Genomic DNA, 20674 nt, shown 5'->3' with positions numbered 1-20674 from the left:
GATCTTTGACTGTGGTTTCTGTTCAGGGATCTGATGTCTCCAATTTTGATTTCATTATACATCAAAATCAAACCCGAAACAGAGCCAAATACGCATTTTCTAAGGCAGAAAATCCTCTCAGAATCCAGATAAAAAGTGTAACTGGAAGGAAATAAGGTTGGATTTAAGTTTCTCTTGGAACACAAATGAAAGGAGAATGTAAATTCTCAGAGAAGTCATTCTGTGAATGAGAAGTAACATCTTGCTTTTGAAATGGATTGTTTTGGAAGTCACCATTATTTTGAAGTAACATACTGATTTTATTCTGGGCAGCTTAACAAACTGACAGTGTTAGAGTGAGTGCAGGAAAGGATAACTCTTCCTATCAATACTTTTTTGGAATGTTTCCTCACTGGAAATGGGGCAATTAAGTAAGAATAGGCAGTTGATGGCTCGCAAAAAAATGAAAGTGCTTTGGCTGCCCTGCATCTGTTTGTCATGTTCAGTTCAGATTTATGGTTATTTATAGTTGGAGCAGACATTGGCTCTAGGTTGACAGAAGGTGAGGTATAGTGCGTTACCAGATTGCAGGGCTGTGGATGGCCTCCCAGAGGTTCGGCTTCCTCCCGTACCTCCGGGGACTTGGCTGGTCATTTTTCTGCTCCCTTGAACGTGCCTTGGTGGCAATGCTAAATATTTGTGGTCGTCGTCTTCCTCTACTGGATCTATTCTGGTTTTGTGTAAAAAATGTAAATACTTGTTGTAAAAGAATAAGGAGGGATTTTGTAGCCCTGGAGTACTTGAAGAAGAACTTGTTAAACCGCTTGTAGCCCACCCCGAAGGAAGGGTTCCAGTTGCATCCTCAGAAGGAGGGGATTGAATCAACCCTCCCCAGTGTGCCCAAGTCCTGTAGTGCATTTACTTTGCTTGGCTTTGAAGTAAAATGTCTGCTTCAGAAGTCGTAACTTCAACTCTTCCTCCTATGAAGAAATACACATACTCTCTTTTCTGCCATTAAGCCCCGAGTAGTCGTTACTCTGATCATCCTGTTGGTAACGTGCTTGTACACAGCTGCTTTCTTGCCTTCTGCTTCTCTTGTTTTGATCACGCTATTTTTCTTCCACTGTTTCTTTTCATCCTTTTCCCTGCTGATCTTGATTCTCAGTAGAAAATCCAGTCTCCTAACTTTTTTGATACCTTTTTCATCTGGAGACGGTTCGGAGCGGTCGTCGTTTCGGAGCCACACTCTTTACCCAGGTGCACTTTGCGCTTTCTGAAAAGGCAGTTTGTAGGGGAGTGGAGGGGTTGAGCACTGTCCCTGTAACCCAGAGCGCCTCACTGAAAAGAAAGGGCCTGTGCCTGCGTGTTTGTGTGAAGTAAATTGCACACAGTTGTATAATAACACGCTGTATTCCCATTTCTGCTGACAGTACGAAAGCTGAACTTTAGAATAGTTTCCATCTGCCACCAGAAGATACAGTTACAAATTTACAGTGTAGATAGATGATGTGGTGGCAGTGTGCTGTTTGGATTGCTTGGCTGTTGGGATGAAACACCCTGGCATAAATACCGAACCTGATGTGTTCCTATCCACAAGTTAGTTGATTGCTTTCTGTCCCAGTGTGCTCCTGACTGAATTTTTGCTTTATGTTTTCTCCCTGCCTTCCTTCCTAGGTTTTCACAAATAGTCTAATTGTTGTAGCTGAACCACAAAAAGCAGCTGGAATGACTATCCCTTCTAGCACCCTGGTATTGCTTAGCATTTGTACAGAAAACCAGACTCTAAAACCAGCCATTTTCATCACTTTCAGAGTATATTCTATTTGATTGGACTAATCTCTTTCTGGCACATTAGTTTTTGTCCAGTTTCTTGTTCAGAAACAATCTGATTTTGTGAGTTTGGTGGGCATTGAGTTTTATCTTCAATTCCTCATTGGTCATGTCGATCTATAGGTATCACTTCTTTAATTGTAAAGCCAGCAGTGTTTTGGAGCATTTTTTTTCCTTAGTCTTTAAAGTGAAAAAAAACCCCAACTCTTTTATTCAGGTAAATTCAGCCAAGGACTGTGGCACATCCTTCTTTTGGACACTGATTTGTTGGGGCCTGTTCTTGTCTGTTTTTCATTAACTGATTCTTTGTTATGTTTACTACTCACCTTACGATGCCTCTCTCCTGGCAGGTACACACAGATAGCCTTTATCTGTGTGGGTTAGAATGTCCAGCATGGAAACCAAGCTTTAAAATTGTTGAATTGGGACATCACTGCACTTGAAGGAGGTGCCTTCATTCCTATGTCATAGCTGCACTCTGGGACGCTGTAACTAGTGTTAGCCAGGGAAAATGTACAAAACCAAGAGAACTTACTGAAAGACCCCACCTTCTACACATCTGCCATAATTATGGAACTGATTTAGACTGACATTTTAATATGCACAAGAGAATTATTGCTCCGTCCATATCTCTGCATATATGTAGATGTATTAAAAGAAATGAACAAAAAAACAAACTCCAAAAAACCCCACCTTTTATTTCTGCTCATTGAGGCCGTGACTTGAGATGGTGCTCTAGTTTTGGAGGACACTGTAGATGTGAAAAGCTATAAGGATGTATTTTATCATGTACTGAGGTTTTTTTTCTCAGCTGTGACCCAAAGAATATGGTGTGGTTGAGAAAACATGAGTGGTAGAATAGCCTTATTTAATGTTAAGCCAACTTTGGGAAGCTCAGCTTTGGGGCTATTAAATGGTGGCATCAGTGAAGCAGCATGCCTATTGCCAGAACTGTTTTTCTTCTAAAACTGCCACAGATGCCCCTGGTTTTTGCTTAGCTTGGAAGGATGTGTGTTTTCTCAAGCCTTGCACACATGAGTTGCTGCAGTGAAAGTTTCATTGCCTCGATGCAGAGTGTTTTCAAAACCCACTAAGTAAGCCCTGATGAGTTTTTCCCACAGTATCAGCATGCAGGGCTGCTAGTGAATGTAACTAAAAGAAAAATCATTGCATACCAGGTTATCCTGTGAGTCCATATGTGAATTTCTGTTAAGAGATGTTGAGACAGAAGTATCTTTCTTTTTATGTGCTTTTTGTATTCGCATCTGAGAAAAATTTAGTACTGCTAGATTCTGAATTTATTTCTTTTCATTGAATATATAATCTTTGGCATTTGGCCTGTGTACATATGAAGAAAGTACTTGGCCGTGGTTTATGCATTCCTGGAAAGACAACAGCAGGTCTTAAGTGCAAACAAAAATGTCAGTTTAAATGCACACATGACCTGGTTTATATCTTCATTTCTTCTCTAGCCCACTGTCTGGTCAGACACAAGCCAAGAGCTCTCAGAGCTCTGTGGCCTGCGGAGCTTTCCAGCACTGTTCACAAAGGTTATTTAAATTATCTGCTCTCTTCCATATGTCCCACAATCTGGGTGAGGGGGCAGGTCTTGAGGAGGTGAAAATTATCACAGCCTAGAGCCCAGCAATCCCGCAGCAAAGCCCCCAGCCTGACAGCAGTGGTAAGCTAGGGTCCACCTTGGGGCAACTCTGGGAGTGGGGCAAGTCTCAGCTTAAGTATTGAAGTCCAAAACCGCATCCATTGTCTTCTGGTGTTTTGCTCACTTAGGTTTTCTGCCCGTGACCACTAATAAAGAATTTGCTTTTAGGCAGTTCTAGTCAGTGACAGCAACCTGGGTCTTACAAGACTGATACACGTGCCTCTAAAATACATTTCATTTCCCATGTAGTTTCATTTCTGAATTGCATAACTTCTTTCCATTAACAGTCCTGTAGAACAAAGGATACTTGTTTGGAAAGGAGAATTTGCTTTGATGAAACAACAGTTGTCATAAACAGTGTTGTTTTGTGTTGTTATGGAAGGGAGTTTGAATATCTGAGTAATTCATCAAAACAGCCATATAACTATTTACAAATTAATTTCTGACAGAAGGTTTTCAGTGCTCATTTGCTTTTGAAATGTGCCTTCTGCTGTGGTGGTCCCTGAGATGAAGCGTGCGTGGAATGTGGGCACTGCTACTCACACGGGCTTGTGAGCAAATCCTCACTGTAACCTGTACCCGCTCCTTCCGGGGTGCCAGCTTGAGCCAGCACCCTTGGGCTTGTATTTTTGGGTTCTCCTATCTTTTAAAATGTGAGGTGTTAAGTACTACACTTGGTAAGGGCAAAACACCTTAGCAGTTAATTTTAAGTGCAGTGTTTTCTGTAACGGGTGATGTTTTCCTTATGGTCAGATCTGTCACCTCTACTTATCTCTGCTGCGCTGGTCATCTCTGCCAAAGAAGACAACATCCCCTCTGCTCTCAGTGTAATGTTTGTAGAAAAGGGTGGAGGGAACAGATTTATTGGTGTGCCTCAGCATTCTCATAAGTTGTATTAACATGTCCCCTCATCACTTCTGTATTCCTTCATGTACATGTCCCACACAGTTTAAAGTGGCACTTCTCTCATAAAAATCAGTGGGTACAAACTTCTTTCCTGTACTTACTCATTTTCATTAATGCTACAGGAGAACTGGTGTTCAGCAGCATGTTTTATCCTCTTTTTCATACCTTTGAAGAGGAAGACTCTCTGTTACTTCCCTTACTTCATCAAACCCTTCGTTACTCCATTCAGGTAGCACAACCTTGCCCCAAACACACAGGCTTGGTGGGTTTCACGTGCCAAGCGTGGAGATTTCTGAATAGTGAGCGTGTCTTTGAAATCTCTTTGGGTTTTCATATTTGCTCAACCACAGCCAACTGCGTATTCCTGTATGGTTTTGGTTCATGTGTTGAATAAGACAGTTCTGTGACTCTGTGGGAAAGAGGATTTTGTGAATTGAAGTGATTGTTGCTCCATTGTCATACATGGTTTGATACAAACAGGTCCAGATAGTCCCTAATGCTGGTTTTGGCTGTCTTCAGCAATCTTAATTTCAGCTGCATCCTATTTTTAGCTTAGGGAGGAAATGATGGTGATTTTCCCTTATGGGCACATGGAACTGGGTACTAAAAAAACACACCAAATTTAACCTAGATAAGTGTGATTACTGCATTACCTTCTGTATTCTTGTATGCTTAAATGTATGTGCTAGGAAATATTTGTATGTATCGAGGTTAGCTGTCTTCAAGTCTTGGCTACTAAAGGCAAGCTTTTAAGGGGTTGATGCAGGGGGTCGTGTGGTTTGTGTTCCTGTAAGTGAGATTTCTCAACTAACTTTTTGGTTCAAAGCTAAAGTGACATGGGCAACCCAGGTAAGAAATGTTCTTAATGCTGGATTTGGATCACAGTGAAATTAGTTCATTTTCAGGACCCTGGCCTCTCATTGCTCTTCTATTGGCCTGGATTTAGTAAAATCCAACTACTTTCTTGAGCAGTAGGGCTGGATTTTACCCATGCTGTAGTACTGTACTGTCCTGCATGTTACTGTATTGAGTTTATTAATCAGACCAAAACATTTAATTAGGAAGCTGACAAAAAAATAGGGTCCTGCAGCTAAGGAGGAATAACCCCACGCACCAGTACAGGTTAAGGGCTGTCCTGCTGGAAGGCAGCTCTGTGGAAAAAGGCCTGGGAGTCCTGGTGGACAACAAGTTAACTGTGAGCCAGCAGCGTGCCCTCATGACCAAGAAAGCCAATGGCATCCTGGGCTGTATCAAAAAAAGTGTGGCCAGCAGGTCAAGGAAAGTTCTTCTCCTCTACTCTGCAATGATGAGGCCTCAGCTCTGGGCTCTCTGGTTTGAGGAGAACAGGGAACTACTGGAGAGGGTACAAAAAAGGTCTATGAAGATGATGAGGGGACTAAAACATCTATCTCCCTTATGAAGAGAGGCTGAGGGACTTGGGAGTTTTTAGCCTAGAGAAGACTGAGGGGGGAAATCTTATCAGTGCTTATCAGTACTTGACGGGTGGGTATCAGAAGGATGGGGTCAGTCTTTTATCAGTGGTGCCCAGTGACAAGACAAGAGGCAATGGGCATTAACTTCGATATAAAGTTCCACCTAAACATGAGGAGGAACTTCTTTACTGTGAGGATGGCAGAGCCCTGGCACAGGCTGCCCAGAGGGGCTGTGGAGTCTCCTTCTCTGGAGATATCAAAACTTGCCTGGACGCTGTCCTGTGTGGCCTGCTCTAGATGATCCTGCTTGGGCAGGGGGCTTCTCCAGATGTCCCTTCTGATTCCTGCCCTTCTCTGATTCCGAAGGGCCTTTATTTTAGAATAACTATAATGGCAAACACCATCTTCAAAATACACCATTTCACTGAATACTGGTTCCACAGTAGGCCAGAGCTCTGGTGTTGCCAGCTTTGACTTGAGAGCGCAGAGTCAATTTGACATCTTTGGTTGTAACAGTTACAATTTAAATTTTAAAAAGCCTTTTACACATAAACCAAAGGAGACACAAAAATGAATACTATTCTCTGGCACTGTATCTCTGCAATGAAAAGTCTGTGAAGTGCTTTCCTAACATGAATATTGCAAAATTTTTTTTCCTTTTTTTCCCCCCTTTTTTAAAACAAAAAATACGTGGGTTTGTTTTTTTTTTTTCTTTTGGGACTCAGCTCCTGATCTGTTACTGGAGTTGCTGTTTCTGTCTAGTCGTTTTCCCCTTCAGAATATATGTGTTCATTGAACTGAACTTATTCTGAATAAAATATGAATGTCTTCCCTTTGATTTGAATGGAAGAGTTTTATGCCTCTCAGCCTTTTAGAATTTTTTGAGAAAGATTTATGTGTTTACAACTATGCAACTTATTTCTTTGCCCACCTGGATGAGGACATAATTAAGGTTGAATGGGCTGAAGAAAATAGTGAGGACATAAATGGCTGAATGGTTACTGTGTGACAGGGCTATGATGGCCTAACTTAATTCTGCATTTTTAGATTTTTGAATTTTTATGTCTAAGGTCTGAGTCCAGAAAATGCTTGTGTGCAAACTGAGATAAATTGTACTGGTCTTTCAAGTGTAACTGTTTCCTCACAACTTGTGTAGATGGAACTTTTTTAAATGTTATTTTTTCCCCCAATTTTTTCTCATCTTAGCTCTTGTCTTTCAGGACTCAGGAGTGGTTTGCAGTCTGGTAACAGACTCTGTTCCATGAAAAAATGTTGGTTCATCTTAAAATAGTTTATAGTCCAGGTTAAAGCAGTGAGGGTCTTCTGTTTCTTATGTGGAATGGGGGGGGCAGAGGAGATGCAAATTTCCTCATCAGAACAATCTGAGCAGCAGGTGGGACTGTGGGGGTGGTGGGTGGTAGCCCATTGCTCTTTGTGTGCCTGCTCCAAGCTGGTCTGTGTTGGACAGGATCACGGGCAGCAAGTCCCTGGGAAATTCCTAGGGTGAGAAGCTCTGGCAAGATGGATCTGTGGGAGGTAGGTGGAGGGACTGTGCCTCCCTGTGGGTGCAGAATGAAGTTGTATGTGAAGAAAAATCATGAATAGTTGGGAAAAAGGAGGGAGAAACAGTTGCCAAATAGCAAGACACAGAGAAGGGAGGGGTAAAGGAAACAATAATGAGGAAACAAAAATGGGTTATGGAAAATGAGGAACTGGAAGTTAAAACACAGACATTGTGGATATATGACAGAATACAGAAAACAGGTGCTTAAAAAACCTCACAGTTTCCCAGTGAAAAGATGCTAAATTGCATACATAGGGCATTCAAAATGACATCATGACGAAGCACGTTTAATGGTGCCTTGCTTACTTGATTTGAAAGCGACCCATCAGGTCTGTGAGCACACCTGTGTCCTAAAGGGAGTCACACACCTGCACACTCATAGTGCAGGAGTGTTAATGCTTCGTGGCTGGTGCTGTCACTGCCACACCACCTGCTCTCCCTGCAGCTGAGGTACTAACAATGTTCTGTAGGGTTAGCACCTGAAATACACCTCTGACTGTGGGTGGGTGCACGTATTGCTCGCTGCGACAGGTGAAGCTTGGCTGCTGAGCACGTTCCCAAAACTGTAGCTTTGTGACTCAATCTCTATACCCTGTCTCTGGTTCTGGCGATGCTTTCTGCAGCCTTTCTACAAACCTGAGAACAAAATTAGCATCAGGAGTCTAAAAATCTTCTTTTTTTGCATTACTGTTACCTGCTGCAGAGACATCAGTAAGGGTGAGTGAGGATAAGTAGGAATAATATAATACCTGGATAAACAGGTATTTCACAACGACCCTGCTTGAATCCTTCCTTAAATTTACGCTCCTGGAAATGATTTTTCTTGTGGTAACTTTCTACAGGCATGTTACAGAGAATTAATAAATCACATCCCTTGGAAAACAGTTGTTTCACAATCCACCTTATTAACGCTGCTGTCAGGAATGTAGGTAGCTGAAGGGGGGCAGAGGCCGGTGTCGGCACTATGTGATAGGCAAGTACTAATGGCAGTGAACAAGAAGGGAGGTTTTGTAAGAAAGGGCTAAGCAGAAACCAGTTTAGACACAGAACTTTTCTGTGGTTTGTTCTTGGCAGCAGAAGCAGGAAAAGTATCACACACGACTCTCCAAAACAGCCTCGGAGGGGAAGGGTGAAAATGTCAGCTTCCCAAACTACCCAAGGAACTGAAGCCTTAGGGAGTTTGGGGAACTGAAGTATAATTCGTTCTGCTGGTTTATCCTTCTTGACCTGTTTTCAGTATTGCAGAACCTTGCTTCCTGATAAAATTAATTGGTTGGTCTTGAGTTCAACCTGATATGGGAGCTAAGTGATCTGAAGCAGTGTAAACTGATGCCTCTCCCTTGATCCAGCAACAGTGGTGATGCTGGGGGCTGGTCCATAGCATCCACTTGAAAAATACCAAACAAATCAGCCAGGCTTTATTGAGGAACCTGTCAGAGTTTTCTCACAACTGAAGTCCTTGGTTGGTCCTCACCTGGTTGCAGAAAGGGTGGTGGGAAAGCAGAACAGAAGCAAGAACCTGCGTTTAGGCCATCTAGATGCAAGGCAGCCTGGATTTAGGCTGCCTTTAGTTAGGACTCTACCCTCTGCGTGATCTGATAAACACAGAAAAACATTCTCTTTGGGAATGGTGACTGAAACAGGAGTGTGCCCTGTTGGTCATGGGATGAAAGGTGCTTAGAGCTTTCTCGTGAGATGAGGTCTCACCCCCATCCTCCTTTGGTAGGTGGTTTCTTGTTTCACTTTGCTAGAAAGGTACAAAATGTCCCTTGATCCAGGAGAATTCAGATAAGAAAAGCAGGGGGAAGGAAAAGAAAAAAGTGTAAAATGGAAGCTTTTTTTCACCCAAAGACTTAACTTGCCTGAGGTGATACCCAGGGTAAGGTGAGACACATATAAAACCAAGAAGGAAGACAGCTGCCAAGAGTGGAAATTAAATAACTACCTGATATGGAAATGTCTCGGGAAGTCTAGTTTTATATGCTGCTGTTCCAGTATTACTTAATTTTTAAAAAATCACATGCATCCAGCAGCTCAATGTGCTATAGCAGTTGAAGAATACTGCTATAGCACACTGAAGAATGCTAAGAAACAATGCTAAGAAACAAGTGACTGTTGTTGGGCAGAAGAGGTGCAGCACGTGGCCCTTACAGGTTACTCTGAAGTATCTCAAATTTCTACCCAGAGTTTTACATCCTTTCTTGCTGCTGTGCCTGGTGAGCTATAGACCTATTTTCCATCGGTTTGACAGGACTGTGATAATTTTATGTCTTTTCTTTGGTGTCCTCTTCCTAGATCAAATAAATCAAGTAAAGGAGCCACTTGGCTGATCACCGTGATTGATCTTTTTCCCTGCCATGGGTAATGAGAGCACTGAGGCTTTGTGTTGTCTGTGAGGGAGGCTGGAGGCAGAGTGGCATGGCCAGATAACGTGGCATGCCCCGTTCTCAGAGCGTGGAATTTCATCCTGGTGTTTGTTTTGAAGTATTAATCTAACTTCAGATTGGAAAACGTGGGGGTTTTTATCTAGTGTGGTGTCCTATTAGTGCTATCAGGCCTCTGTGGTTGCCAAAATAGGGCAGAAAAATGGTCCTTGGAAGCTTTCCATGCTGATAATGTGCCTTAAAGTGTAAACATGCTAAGTAAAGAGCCATGGTTTTTAAACCGAAGGCCTTATCTTTGTGGGAGTAACTAGTGCATGAAAATGCTATCGTTTACAGGAATACACCTGATAGGGATGCTGGATATACTAAGGTCTATTTTACTGGCACTGGTATGGCCTCTCCACAGTGCTATCTCGGAGACTTGCTGCACATTGCTCACCCTGGTGCGAATGCCACCACACTGCTCAGCAAGGAGGTGACCTGTGTGAGGCCCCTCCGGCTCCCTCTGCTTTTGCACAGGCTGCAAAGGCTTGTTTCCAGTGGGCAATGGCAGGCAGCTGATCTGAGCTCCAAGGTGTGCCCCTGGAACTAGAACACTTACGTCTTCGGTGCTCAGTCCCAGGGTACTTGCTTTTGTTTTGCAACCTCCCCTTTTTTTTGTGTTTGCTTTTGGAGTAGATGTGGTGATGTGGTGATGCCATCTCTAACAGCAAGGGCCGATCCCTGCAGGGCAGTCTCCCAGGAAGGAGGGCATGTTGAGATGCTGGAGCGCGTCCAGAGGAGGGTGACGAAGCTGGTGAAGGTTCTTGAGCACAAGTCCCACGAGGATCGGGTGAGGGAGCTGGGGCTTCTTAGTCTTGAGAAGGGGAGGCTGAGGGGAGACCTCATCGCTCTCTACAACTACCTGCAAGGCAGTTGCAGAGATGTCGGGGTTGGTCTCTTCTCTCAGGTGACAAGTGGTAGGAGGGAATGGCTTGAAATTGCATCAGGGGAGATTTAGGTTAGATATCAGGAAAAATTTCTTTACTGAATGTGTTGTCAGGCACTGGAACAGGCTGCCCAGGGAGGTGGGGGGGTCACCACCCCTTGAGGTATTTAAAAGGCATGTAGATGAAGTCCTTAAGGACATGATCTAGAGGTGGACTAGTCAGGGTTGGGCTGTGATTGGACTCAATGATCCAAAGGGTCTCTTCCAATCCAGGCAGTTCTATGATTCTATGTATTCTGGTGTAGCCTAATAGTACAAGACACTTGCTGATACACATAAAGACTTAGGGTTATTTAAGATTGTCTTCTTCTAGTGCAGTGACACCAGAGAAGGCTGAAGCCTGCAGCATCTGTCATTAAATATTTCTTTTCATTGCCCTGCAGGGGAATAAAAAAAGAGAATTTTTTTTTCTTGTAAGTTGTTGCGAGTCCTCAAAACTCAACTAACTTTTGTCTAACAACTGTATTCACATAATCATGATTTCCTTCAAACAACAGGCCAAATATGTTCTGCAACAGCAGGAATTTTATGAATATTTCATGAGTAGCTTAAGTTAGAATTTGCAGGATTAAAAAGAGGAAACTGGGTCAACTGCACATGGTGTAAGCATCTAACTTCTTTAATGCTAAATTCATATATGTTGCATTTTGAAAGCTGTGAATAGGCAGGTTTTTTTTGGGGGGGGGGAATTTTTGTTTGTGTTTTGGGGGGCGGTTGTTGTTTTTAACTTGACCCTCATGGAAAAAAATCACTTTTCCCATTGGAATTTTGTGGGCCAACTCCCAGGAGACTTGTGGCGTTTCACAGTGCGAGCAGCTACTTCAGGAGATGCTTTTCCAGCAAGATTGGCTGCATAAAGGGTCCCTTCCACATAAAGGCTTCGCTGCTGCTTTCCTTGGTATATGGCTGGGTGGAAGGGTCGGTGAGTGAGGGCATGGAGTGCTGTATCCACCAGAGCTGAAGTCAGTTCTCCACGGATGCAGCTCCTGCAGTAAAGCTTCTGAGGGCCTGACAGAGCATGAGCCAGCATGTATGAAAATGATGAACCCCAGAGGGCACTATGTATGTTCAGAAGGGCTAAGGGAGCTTCTGGGGCTGGTGCCTGCCTGCAGCACCACTGACCCTGGCCCCCCATGCCCCTTGCCAGGGACCCCCCATGCTCTTGTGGCAGCAACTCACTTCATAGCTTTGTGGTTGGGGTGCCAGGGGCTTAGTAGGAAGTGTGTGTGATTCGGGCTTCCCCATGACATTAGAGCTGTTTGAAAGAGCAGAGGTGTTGGAGGAACAGCATAACGAACAGGACTAGGCTCTGATGAGGCTGCACCTTGAGTACTGTGTTCAGGTTTGGGCCCCTCACTACTGAGAAGACATTGAGGTGCTGGAGTGGGTACAGAGAAGGGTGACGAGGCTGGTGAGGGGACTGGAAGACAGAGGTTACAAAGAGCATCTGAGGGAACTGGGGCTGTTCAGTCTGGGGAAAAGGAGGCTCAGGGGAGACTGTATCACTCTCTACAACTACCTGAAGAGAGGTTGTGGAGAGGTGGATGCTGACCTCTTCTCCCTAGTGACAAGCAATGAGACAAGAGGAAATAGCCTCAAATTGCTCCAGGGTAGGTTTAGATTGGATGTTAGGAAAAATGTCTTCACAGAGAGGGTTGCTAGGCATTGGAATGGGCTGCCAGGGAGGTGGAGGAGTCTCCATCCCTGGAGGTATTTAAAAGACAGGTAGATGCAGTGCTTAGGGACACGGTTTAGTGGTGACTTTGGCAGGTTAGGGTTATGGTTGGACTTGATGATCTGAAAGGTCCCTTCCAACCAGACAGTTCTGTGGTTCTGTGACATATCCTTGTGGTGATAATCACTGGTGCATGCTGGTGTCTTCCATGGAGCGTTGCAGCAGAGCTCCCACAAAGTTTCCCAAACATAAACTTACTGCATGGAGTATAAGTACTTGTCTGCTATTACAGTGTGCAGCTGATGGACCTACAGAGTGCTGGAGTTTTGAGCTAGATGATGCTTTCAAATATTGTTACAAGCTGGAATTGCCAAAGCTGCTGCCAGTGCTTGAAATTAAAGTAATGATCTGAAGCTCAGGCTAAAGGAAAGGAAGGTTTCTCATGCCACTGTTCCTTTCCAAAGGTTAGTCTTGTAGAGGAGATGGAGAATGTAGTGATGAGATCTTGCTGGTATTGCAGAGGCTTTATAAACAGAACTCTTGAAATGCAAGAGGAAAGACCCAAATGACCATGTTTTTCCTGATCTCTTACACCTGCAAGAGTGTTAGTGGTCCCTTGCTTAAGTTAAGTTGGCTTTCAACTGTTCTGCTTCTCTCCTTGGCTCTGTGTGCAGTGATGCTAGGCTTCCTTTTGATTCATGAGATCGGGATAGAGAAGATGTAAACACTGATGTGTTATAAGCCTCCTTGAAGCTCTGTGTAGCCAATATGTCTGTCCTCAGTATTTTCATCCACAACTATTTTATTCTCATGTCACTCTTGTCTGGAAAGGTTGGTATGTTTTGTCTTTGCATTTTCAACCCTGTGGACATTTTTAGACTTGGTGTATAAGATACGTAAATGGCTAAGCAGTAACAAGACTTGTAATGAATGGTCTCCCTGGCTTTTTAAAAGATACATGGAAATAAAAGGTGTATAAATTTAATTGCTTGCTTAGCATTATTGTGGTGAAAGGTGTTTCTAAGTTTAATATTATTTTGGGGGTGTGTTTGCTTTGCAAATAACCACCAGCAGAAGATGGACTGTCTGATACCTTTGCCAGTGCAGGTGCTGTGCAGTCCTTGCCATGGGAGCTTGAGGAGGGTGACCCACCTAAGGACCCCACCAGTCCCGGGGGGTGGCTTTGTGCTGGCCTAGTCCTCTGCTCTGTGGCAGCTTTTGGAAGCCATCAGTTTTGTCCCTTGATGGATTTTTGGTATTTTAAGGAAACTGATGAATGTGGTAGCTGGACCTACGTGATTGTTGCCCCCTTTTGTGCTGACGACACTGTGTTATGTTAAAGGGGCTGGAGCTGACCATTAGGGTTTCTTGTCCTCCCCTTGTTTCTCCTCCTGCTTCTGGAATAAACACCAGTGAGTAATAACCTGCAAAAACAAAACACAAAGCCAGGGAAACAAATTTATTTTTGTTTCATTTAAGCTTTTTTCCTATTAATTCCATGGCAGATGGTTTCTTTTTCAGGCTGAGCTCCATCACAGAGTGTGTTTTATCTGGAGTGAACGCTAATGTCTACACTGGATGCTAAAGCATCACTTTTAAAAAAGGCAATAATGTTAATAACAAAGAGCCAAGTCCCAAGGACAAGTAGACCCGATTTCTGGGCTTCTTTAACTAGAATAGGATTGCTTTAGCTACAGCTTTTGTGGCTGACTGGCTTCCATCTCTGCTTTTTATCATAACATTGTGGGTTTTTACAGCAATTAAATCACTACTCATTCACTACTCATGAAGTTATTTCAAATGGGGTTTTGCTCAATAAAGATCAATTTTGGTTTGTGCTATTAAAATGCTGAATACTGCCTCTTCACTGGGAGTTATTATGGAAATTCTTGTTTTATTTGGAGTTAAATTAATGTGGTTTTGTTTGTGTTTTCTTCTTTCCTCACTGTTCAGCTGTGAGGTCTGGCTGGCTGCCCCCACCACCGCCTGCACTGCCCCCTCGACCTTCGGTATCTCAGGTATGGAAAAAGGTTTAGCGTTTTGCTGTGTGTTACTCACTTATTTGTGTTACTGTTGCAGTGGTTTGCACAAGTTGGCTTGGACATGGCAGTTTTCCTTGCTTCCAAGTTAGTGCAGATCTGCAGTCTGCAGTTCCATACATGTCCGTCTTCATTGGTCTGTCTAGCCAGTGTGTTGCAATGTCAAATTGCAGACTAATTAAATCTCTTTGTAGTGGAGCTGACATGCACCCACTAGAAAAAACTGTAAATTAAAGGCTGGTGAGGCCAGTCTACTAAGAAGGGTTTCATGCCTGAAAGGCATGGGCTTGATACCTGCTGTTTGCTTCTCAAGCTCCAGATGCTCAGAAGGCATCTGCTAAGGGAGCCACGGCCTGTGAGAGTGTATTTCACCCACGGGTTTAAAAAAATAATGCTGAAAGGAAATGAATGCCGTGCCGGTTACGCTGTTGAGCTCCAAACCACTCATGGTGTGCTTTTGTTTTGCTTTTTGGATGGGTGCTTGGTTTTAGAGCATCACACAACCACAGCATGATGCAAATCGACTAAACCTCGTGTATCTGCATCCAGATACTTCTTTGTGTTTTAGGAAATGATGGAGGATCCAGCATCTTGTTCTTCTTATGCTGTTGGCTCTGTTAAGTCTTAAACTGCGGTGTGCTTCATATAGATTCCTCCTTTAGGCGAAGTGTGTAATAGAAAACAAGCCCGTAGGGGAGTTAACAGCCCATTACATATAAAAACTTGGCGAGGCACTTTCGTTGGGCCAGAAACAGTCCTTATTTGAGTTCTGGATCTACTCTTAAGAGTCCTCTGTTGAACACTTCTTGCTGCACAGTGCTTGTGATGGAAATGATAAAAGGCTTGTTGCCACCCCCAGCTCCACCAGCAGCTTATTGCTCTTTTCCTCTCCCCAGCCCTCTCTAGCATCTGAGCACAGCTAGTTTCTACCTTGAGAACCGTAGAGCATTCCATTTTGAGCTTGTGTGCTTCCCCCGAGTCATTACAGCATTAATGTCTTTGCTAACACCACGTGCTCCTTTGTGCACCCATCACATTCCTACTTTCATTGAATCAAAGAATGGTCTGGGTTGGAAGGCACCCCAAGGATCATGGAGTTCCAACCGCCCTGCCACAAGCAGGGCCACCAAACTCCAGTCCTGGATCTAGACCAGGCTGCTCAAGGCTCTATCCAACCTGACCTTGAACACCTCAAGGGATGGGGCATCCACCACCTCTCTGGGCAAACCACTCGTGGCATTGCCTAACTCTTCCTAGAGAGCAGCATTTCCCTCTGGCTTCCTCCGAACCCACAGCATGGCTCCCTGCCTGGTGCCTGCAGCAGCTGTGGCCGCAACCCGTGCTGGCCTTCCGGCCCCTGCTCAGATTTGCCATGGCGTGCCGGCTCCGTGCGCCACAAGCCCTCTCACTGCCACTGGGAAAAGCAATACATGTAACAAATCCTGCTCTTAGGGGAAGAACCCACCATTGTTTTCGAGGAAAGTTCTGCTAACAGTTGTCTTGGCCTGCATTAGGTTCGTGTTGCTTTTGCAGGGCAGTGAGGAGAGATGCTGACGGAATTGTGCATGTCCAGCAGCTTTCTCGCTGCGTCACAAATACCAAACCAACCGCTCATCCCACGCTGGGCCATGCAGAATACAGGACCTTTCTAAAATCATAACCCCAGGAAGATTCTCAAGTGAAACTCTTGATCCAATCCTCTCCAATACAAAAGTCTTGTTTTCTGGAAGGTGTATGTGGGGGGAGGCTTCTGGGTCTACTCAGTAAAGAATATATATAGTCAATGCTTTGAATATATATATATAGCCAGTGCTTTGAATATATATATATATAGCTGATGCTTTGAATATATATAGCTGATACTTCGCTTACATGCATCGCATTAATTAATTTCTGAATATTTTTAAAGATATTTAATCAGATGCCCCATCAAAATGGTTTTGTTCTGTTGTCTAGCAAAAACGGACATAAAGCCAGTTCTTGAAAACATAATAAACTTCATGCTTGTCACATTCTGTTTATTTTGTCTCCAGGCGTGCCTTTCTGTGACAAAGGTAACAGACGGTAGGAAAGTATGTGTGATGGGGTTATAATTCAGCTGAGCTGACCCTTAAGAACAGCATGTAAGCAATAGTAAGCATATGGATTACATTAGTCCAGTGGGGCCCTTGATTTAAGGAGCACGAAGAAGTTGGAGGGAGGGCTCTGCTTTCAAAGCTGAGGCGAGATCAAGCACTGAATAAAAGCTGTGATGCTGAAATGACATATTCAGGTTTTTTCCCGATTCAGGATTTACCAAATTCTTCTTAAATTCCTATTTTAACTTATTTTCCAACAACGTTATTGAAAATCCTATTCTTATTGCCCTAAGATATTGCTATATGCCTGCAGTTAAGCACTGGGAATGACAGATGTAGCTTGGAAATGAAGCAAACCCCACATATTTCAGGTGGCTGCGCACCATGGAAGTATGCTCGTGGTGTGATTACTTTGGCTCGGCTTTGGAAATCAGTTGATGGAGGAGGAGAGGGAGGTAATTTCTTCTGAGGGCTACGGTTTTCTATGGATGGCTGAGAAGAAGCCTGCACCAGTTGGTTCTTTAGAGTAAGATTAAGGGGCTCATGGGATATAAAGACCAAAGTGCAGGAAAAAGAAGAGAGGTACCAAGGGGTAGGTATTAGATTTCAGCAAAGCAGAAGTCCTCCTGTGAGCTTAATAGATAGCAGTACAGACCTTGGGCCTGGGTTGCTGTTGTTTTTAGTAGAATTTGTTTCAACCTTTAGGAAAACATTATTTTTCCTGTCAGAACCTCCAAGGTAATCAAGCTCGGTGAGATACCGAAACACTGGTTAATCCCAATGTGCCAAACATCTCCAGCCATATCACAGACCTCTTATGTCCGCATCCAACTCTGCGTCCACAGTGCAGTCAGCTGGATAACGAGGGAGAGGGACTGTACCCCTGGGGAAAGTGTAGCTCAAGGTAAAACGTAGAGGTAATACTGCTGCACCCTTGACTTGGGAGCTCAGTGAAAGCTGCAGCTTTCTGTGAGAGGCTCGAGCCCTGGGATCCTATGAGGACTTGCCTGGTTTATAGAGAAATAACATCTGGGCTGACTTCTCTGCTCTGGGTTGCTGCTGAGTCCGTGCTGTTCCACTCCTCTGATGGGTAGATGCCTTTACAGGTGTGGTTGCATCTCTTCTTGCCCCTATGATGAGTTTTAAGGTTGGTAGTTTAACTCTGCAGGTTTTTTTTTCTTATTGATGACCTCTGAAAGGCTATAGTGGCTCCAATTCCTTGTGGTTTTTCTCCATTGCCAAAGGTTAGCGTTGTATTGACTTCGTATCAGACCACAAACTGTACCCAAGTTTTCCTCAGGTCTTTCACCAGACATTTCTCCGATGCAGCAGTGTTTTCATTTGAGGCCCCTGGGGTGACTGTAAATAAATTTAATAAATAAAGATGGACAACAGGTAAGATTATGTAATGCAGATGCACCATCATCTTCAATTTATGATCTTTTAACCCAAATCCTAACCCATACATTTCTGCACTGCAAGCCATTTTACACCAGAGTTTCCAGTAAGACATGAAATGCCGTATGAAATTCTTTATTAGAATCCTCAGCTCATGTTATTTTTCTATTAAAAAAAAAAGAAAAAAAAGTATTTCAAGTTGTGCCTAAACTCTGTACAGGGCACTTGGAACAATTTTATATAGAAACAGGCTTATACAAAGACTAGAGTTTTGTTTTGGATAATATGTTGAAGCGTTTCCTTTTTAGTACCGTGTGTATACCTGTGTGTACCTTCACTGACACCTTCTGTAATCTCTAGTAGCACATCTCACCCTTAGGAAGTCTGCTTGGATTTAAGGATTTAATTCTGTCTGTATCACTTTCCCTGTTTCTTTGGACCATAAATATTTAACATGCTGAAAGGTGTTGTACAGACTTGGGACACTGGCAGTGCCTTGTATCCCTTGCTCATTTCTCTTGATATGCTATAGTTATGGCTTTCACACTCTTTTTAAAGTTTTTCAAAGTTTTTAGGGTTTTTTGTGTTATTCCCATCATCATCCTCCCCACCATGAGCAATGGTATATGGAACAGATAACATGTAGCTTGTTGAAACACCTACTTAGGTTTTTTATTTCTGGTCTTGTAGAGGATGGGATTCAGTGGCTCAAGTAATTTTGCAGCTCCTGTGTTCCTAACTTAATGGCAAATGTAAGTCATCATGTAGAAATGTCACAAAGGTGGCTGGCCTCCAGACTTTTGTGTGGACCCAGCGCTGTACGTAGAAAATTTGTGTAACTTGGCAGCAGTAAGAATCGTAGTAGGAAGGCAGTAGCATATGTAGCAGATATGCAGTCAGTGACACAGATTTCAGATAGAAAATAACTTTGGGTGCTCATGGATAGCTTTGCACAGGACCCATACATGTGTATGCATATCTCATGGAAGCCTCTGTTGTTGCTGGGTTGTTGGGTTTTTTAAATGGAAAACAAAATAATGCTTTATTACTGTTGGCTTTTAAGCCTACAGAAGTCATTTACCACAGCTGCTTGCTGTGGGAGGTTTAGTAGCATATTTATGCTAATAGGAATTACAGATCAACAGTGAAGAGCAAATATAACTTTAGGATTTTATCCAACATCAGCTCCCTATCTGCAGCACTGCCCAATTAGATCAGTGTTCCTTTATTTGAATGACTCTATTTTGGTACCTTCCGGTCCAGTAATGAAGGCGTATCTCCAGTCCTGCCTGTGCTATATAAGGGGATTTGAAAATAGTGGGACTGGAAGAAAACTGTGTATATCTTGGCTGGAAAAAATGATGTTCCTAGTCTCTTTTCTCAGAGTCTAAATATTAAGCTTGTTGGTTTTGTACATTCATACTGGCTTCTGCTGGACTTTTGTATCTGGAGACCTTGGGACCTGGTTTTCCCACCAGTTCCATGCTGACAGATTTGACAGGTACTGAAAAAATTATGGATGAAGGCGAAGTGTTCAAGTGAAGTGGCATAGGTAGGCGGCTGTTAATGTTACCAAACTGAAGTGTCATAGAGTCACAGAACAGTTTGGGTTGGAAGGGACCCTCAAGTGTCCTGAGTACACTGCAGCTTTAAAGATTAAAATGTCACTGTTACATGAGCTTGAGCTTGAGTTCAGCTGTCAGTTCAGTGGCTGTTGTTACCATTACATGTTATTGATTTGGTGAAATCACAGGAAGAAAGTGCTGTGAAGGATGCTGGGTGGATCACCCTACCCAGTCACAGGCACCTGGTGGTGTGGGAAAGCAGAGATATTATTCTTTCTGACATAGCGAATGTTCCGCGCTCCAAGCGTTACTCGATACTTCATAATTCCTTCAAGCTTTTTGGCCACTCATCATCCAGAATTGCAAGCGAAAACTGGGACCCAGTTCAAGAAGTTGTCTCTACTTAACATGCCTCCATGCTCTGCTGAATCCCCAGAGAGCCCTGAGCACGGCGTACGCTCAGGCTGGGTCTGTAACAGTCAGTTACGCGTGCCCGCGCTGACCTGCAGCACCGAGGCCAAGCGGTGGGGAAGGACTCACGTCCATGCTGCTGAGACCTCCCGACGGCCTCTGTGCTGGGAGATGGTCCCTGGGGATCACCCCACAGCCTACATCTTTGGGTAAAACTGAGATATGTGGGTAGGGCTTGCTGGTCTCTGTTTTGGGGGTCTTTGGAGAAAATGTTCAGCCAACTGAGGTGCTGCCTTACACTGTGAAATTATGTGAGGAAATTCAAGTGCTGGCAGGACACCTGGAGTTCTACAGGCAGGAACTTTTTTGTTATAAGGAATAAGAATTATCAAAAAAAAAAGTGAAGTTTTGCTTTCGGCAGCGTATGCTATTTGTATACACGATCATACTCTCCCAGACAACCATTTTATATATAACCAAAGGAATACTTCTCTTCTAGCTTGCATTTACCACCACTGTGCCAGAACAGGGTGGGGTTTTTTTGATCATCTCCACAGTTTCGATTGCAGAATAACATATGTTGTATAATCAGTGCAATAGGTGCTGAAGAAGCCTGTAACTGTAATAAAACTGAGAGTCTTCTATAGCATGAAAGATGTTGCCATCTGCCACTTTAATATAATACAAGTGGATTATCTTCCTCTCACGAAAATTATGTATTAAATCTACAACGGCCAGACAAAATAAATTACAGTTTAAGAAGT

At 43.5% G+C, this 20674-nt stretch overlaps 1 protein-coding gene across 1 annotated transcript in view; it reads left to right on the top strand.

Moving 5' to 3' along the window:
* Positions 1 to 20674, top strand: part of REPS2 (RALBP1 associated Eps domain containing 2) — a gene marked incomplete at its 5' end in the record, with an annotated part of 103755 nt that overhangs the window by 69249 nt on the left and 13832 nt on the right. The window contains one exon of the mRNA XM_084279655.1: positions 14373 to 14437. Within this exon, the coding sequence (XP_084135781.1) occupies positions 14373 to 14437 (65 nt within the window). The remainder of the gene's footprint in view (positions 1 to 14372; positions 14438 to 20674) is intronic.

The sequence above is a fragment of the Gallinula chloropus genome, assembly GCF_964237585.1.
Source record: "Gallinula chloropus genome assembly, chromosome: 1".
In the NCBI taxonomy this organism is placed as follows: Eukaryota; Metazoa; Chordata; class Aves; order Gruiformes; family Rallidae; genus Gallinula; species Gallinula chloropus.
The sequence above is the reverse complement of the archived record's forward strand: the minus strand, read 5'-3'. Positions and strand labels throughout refer to the sequence as shown.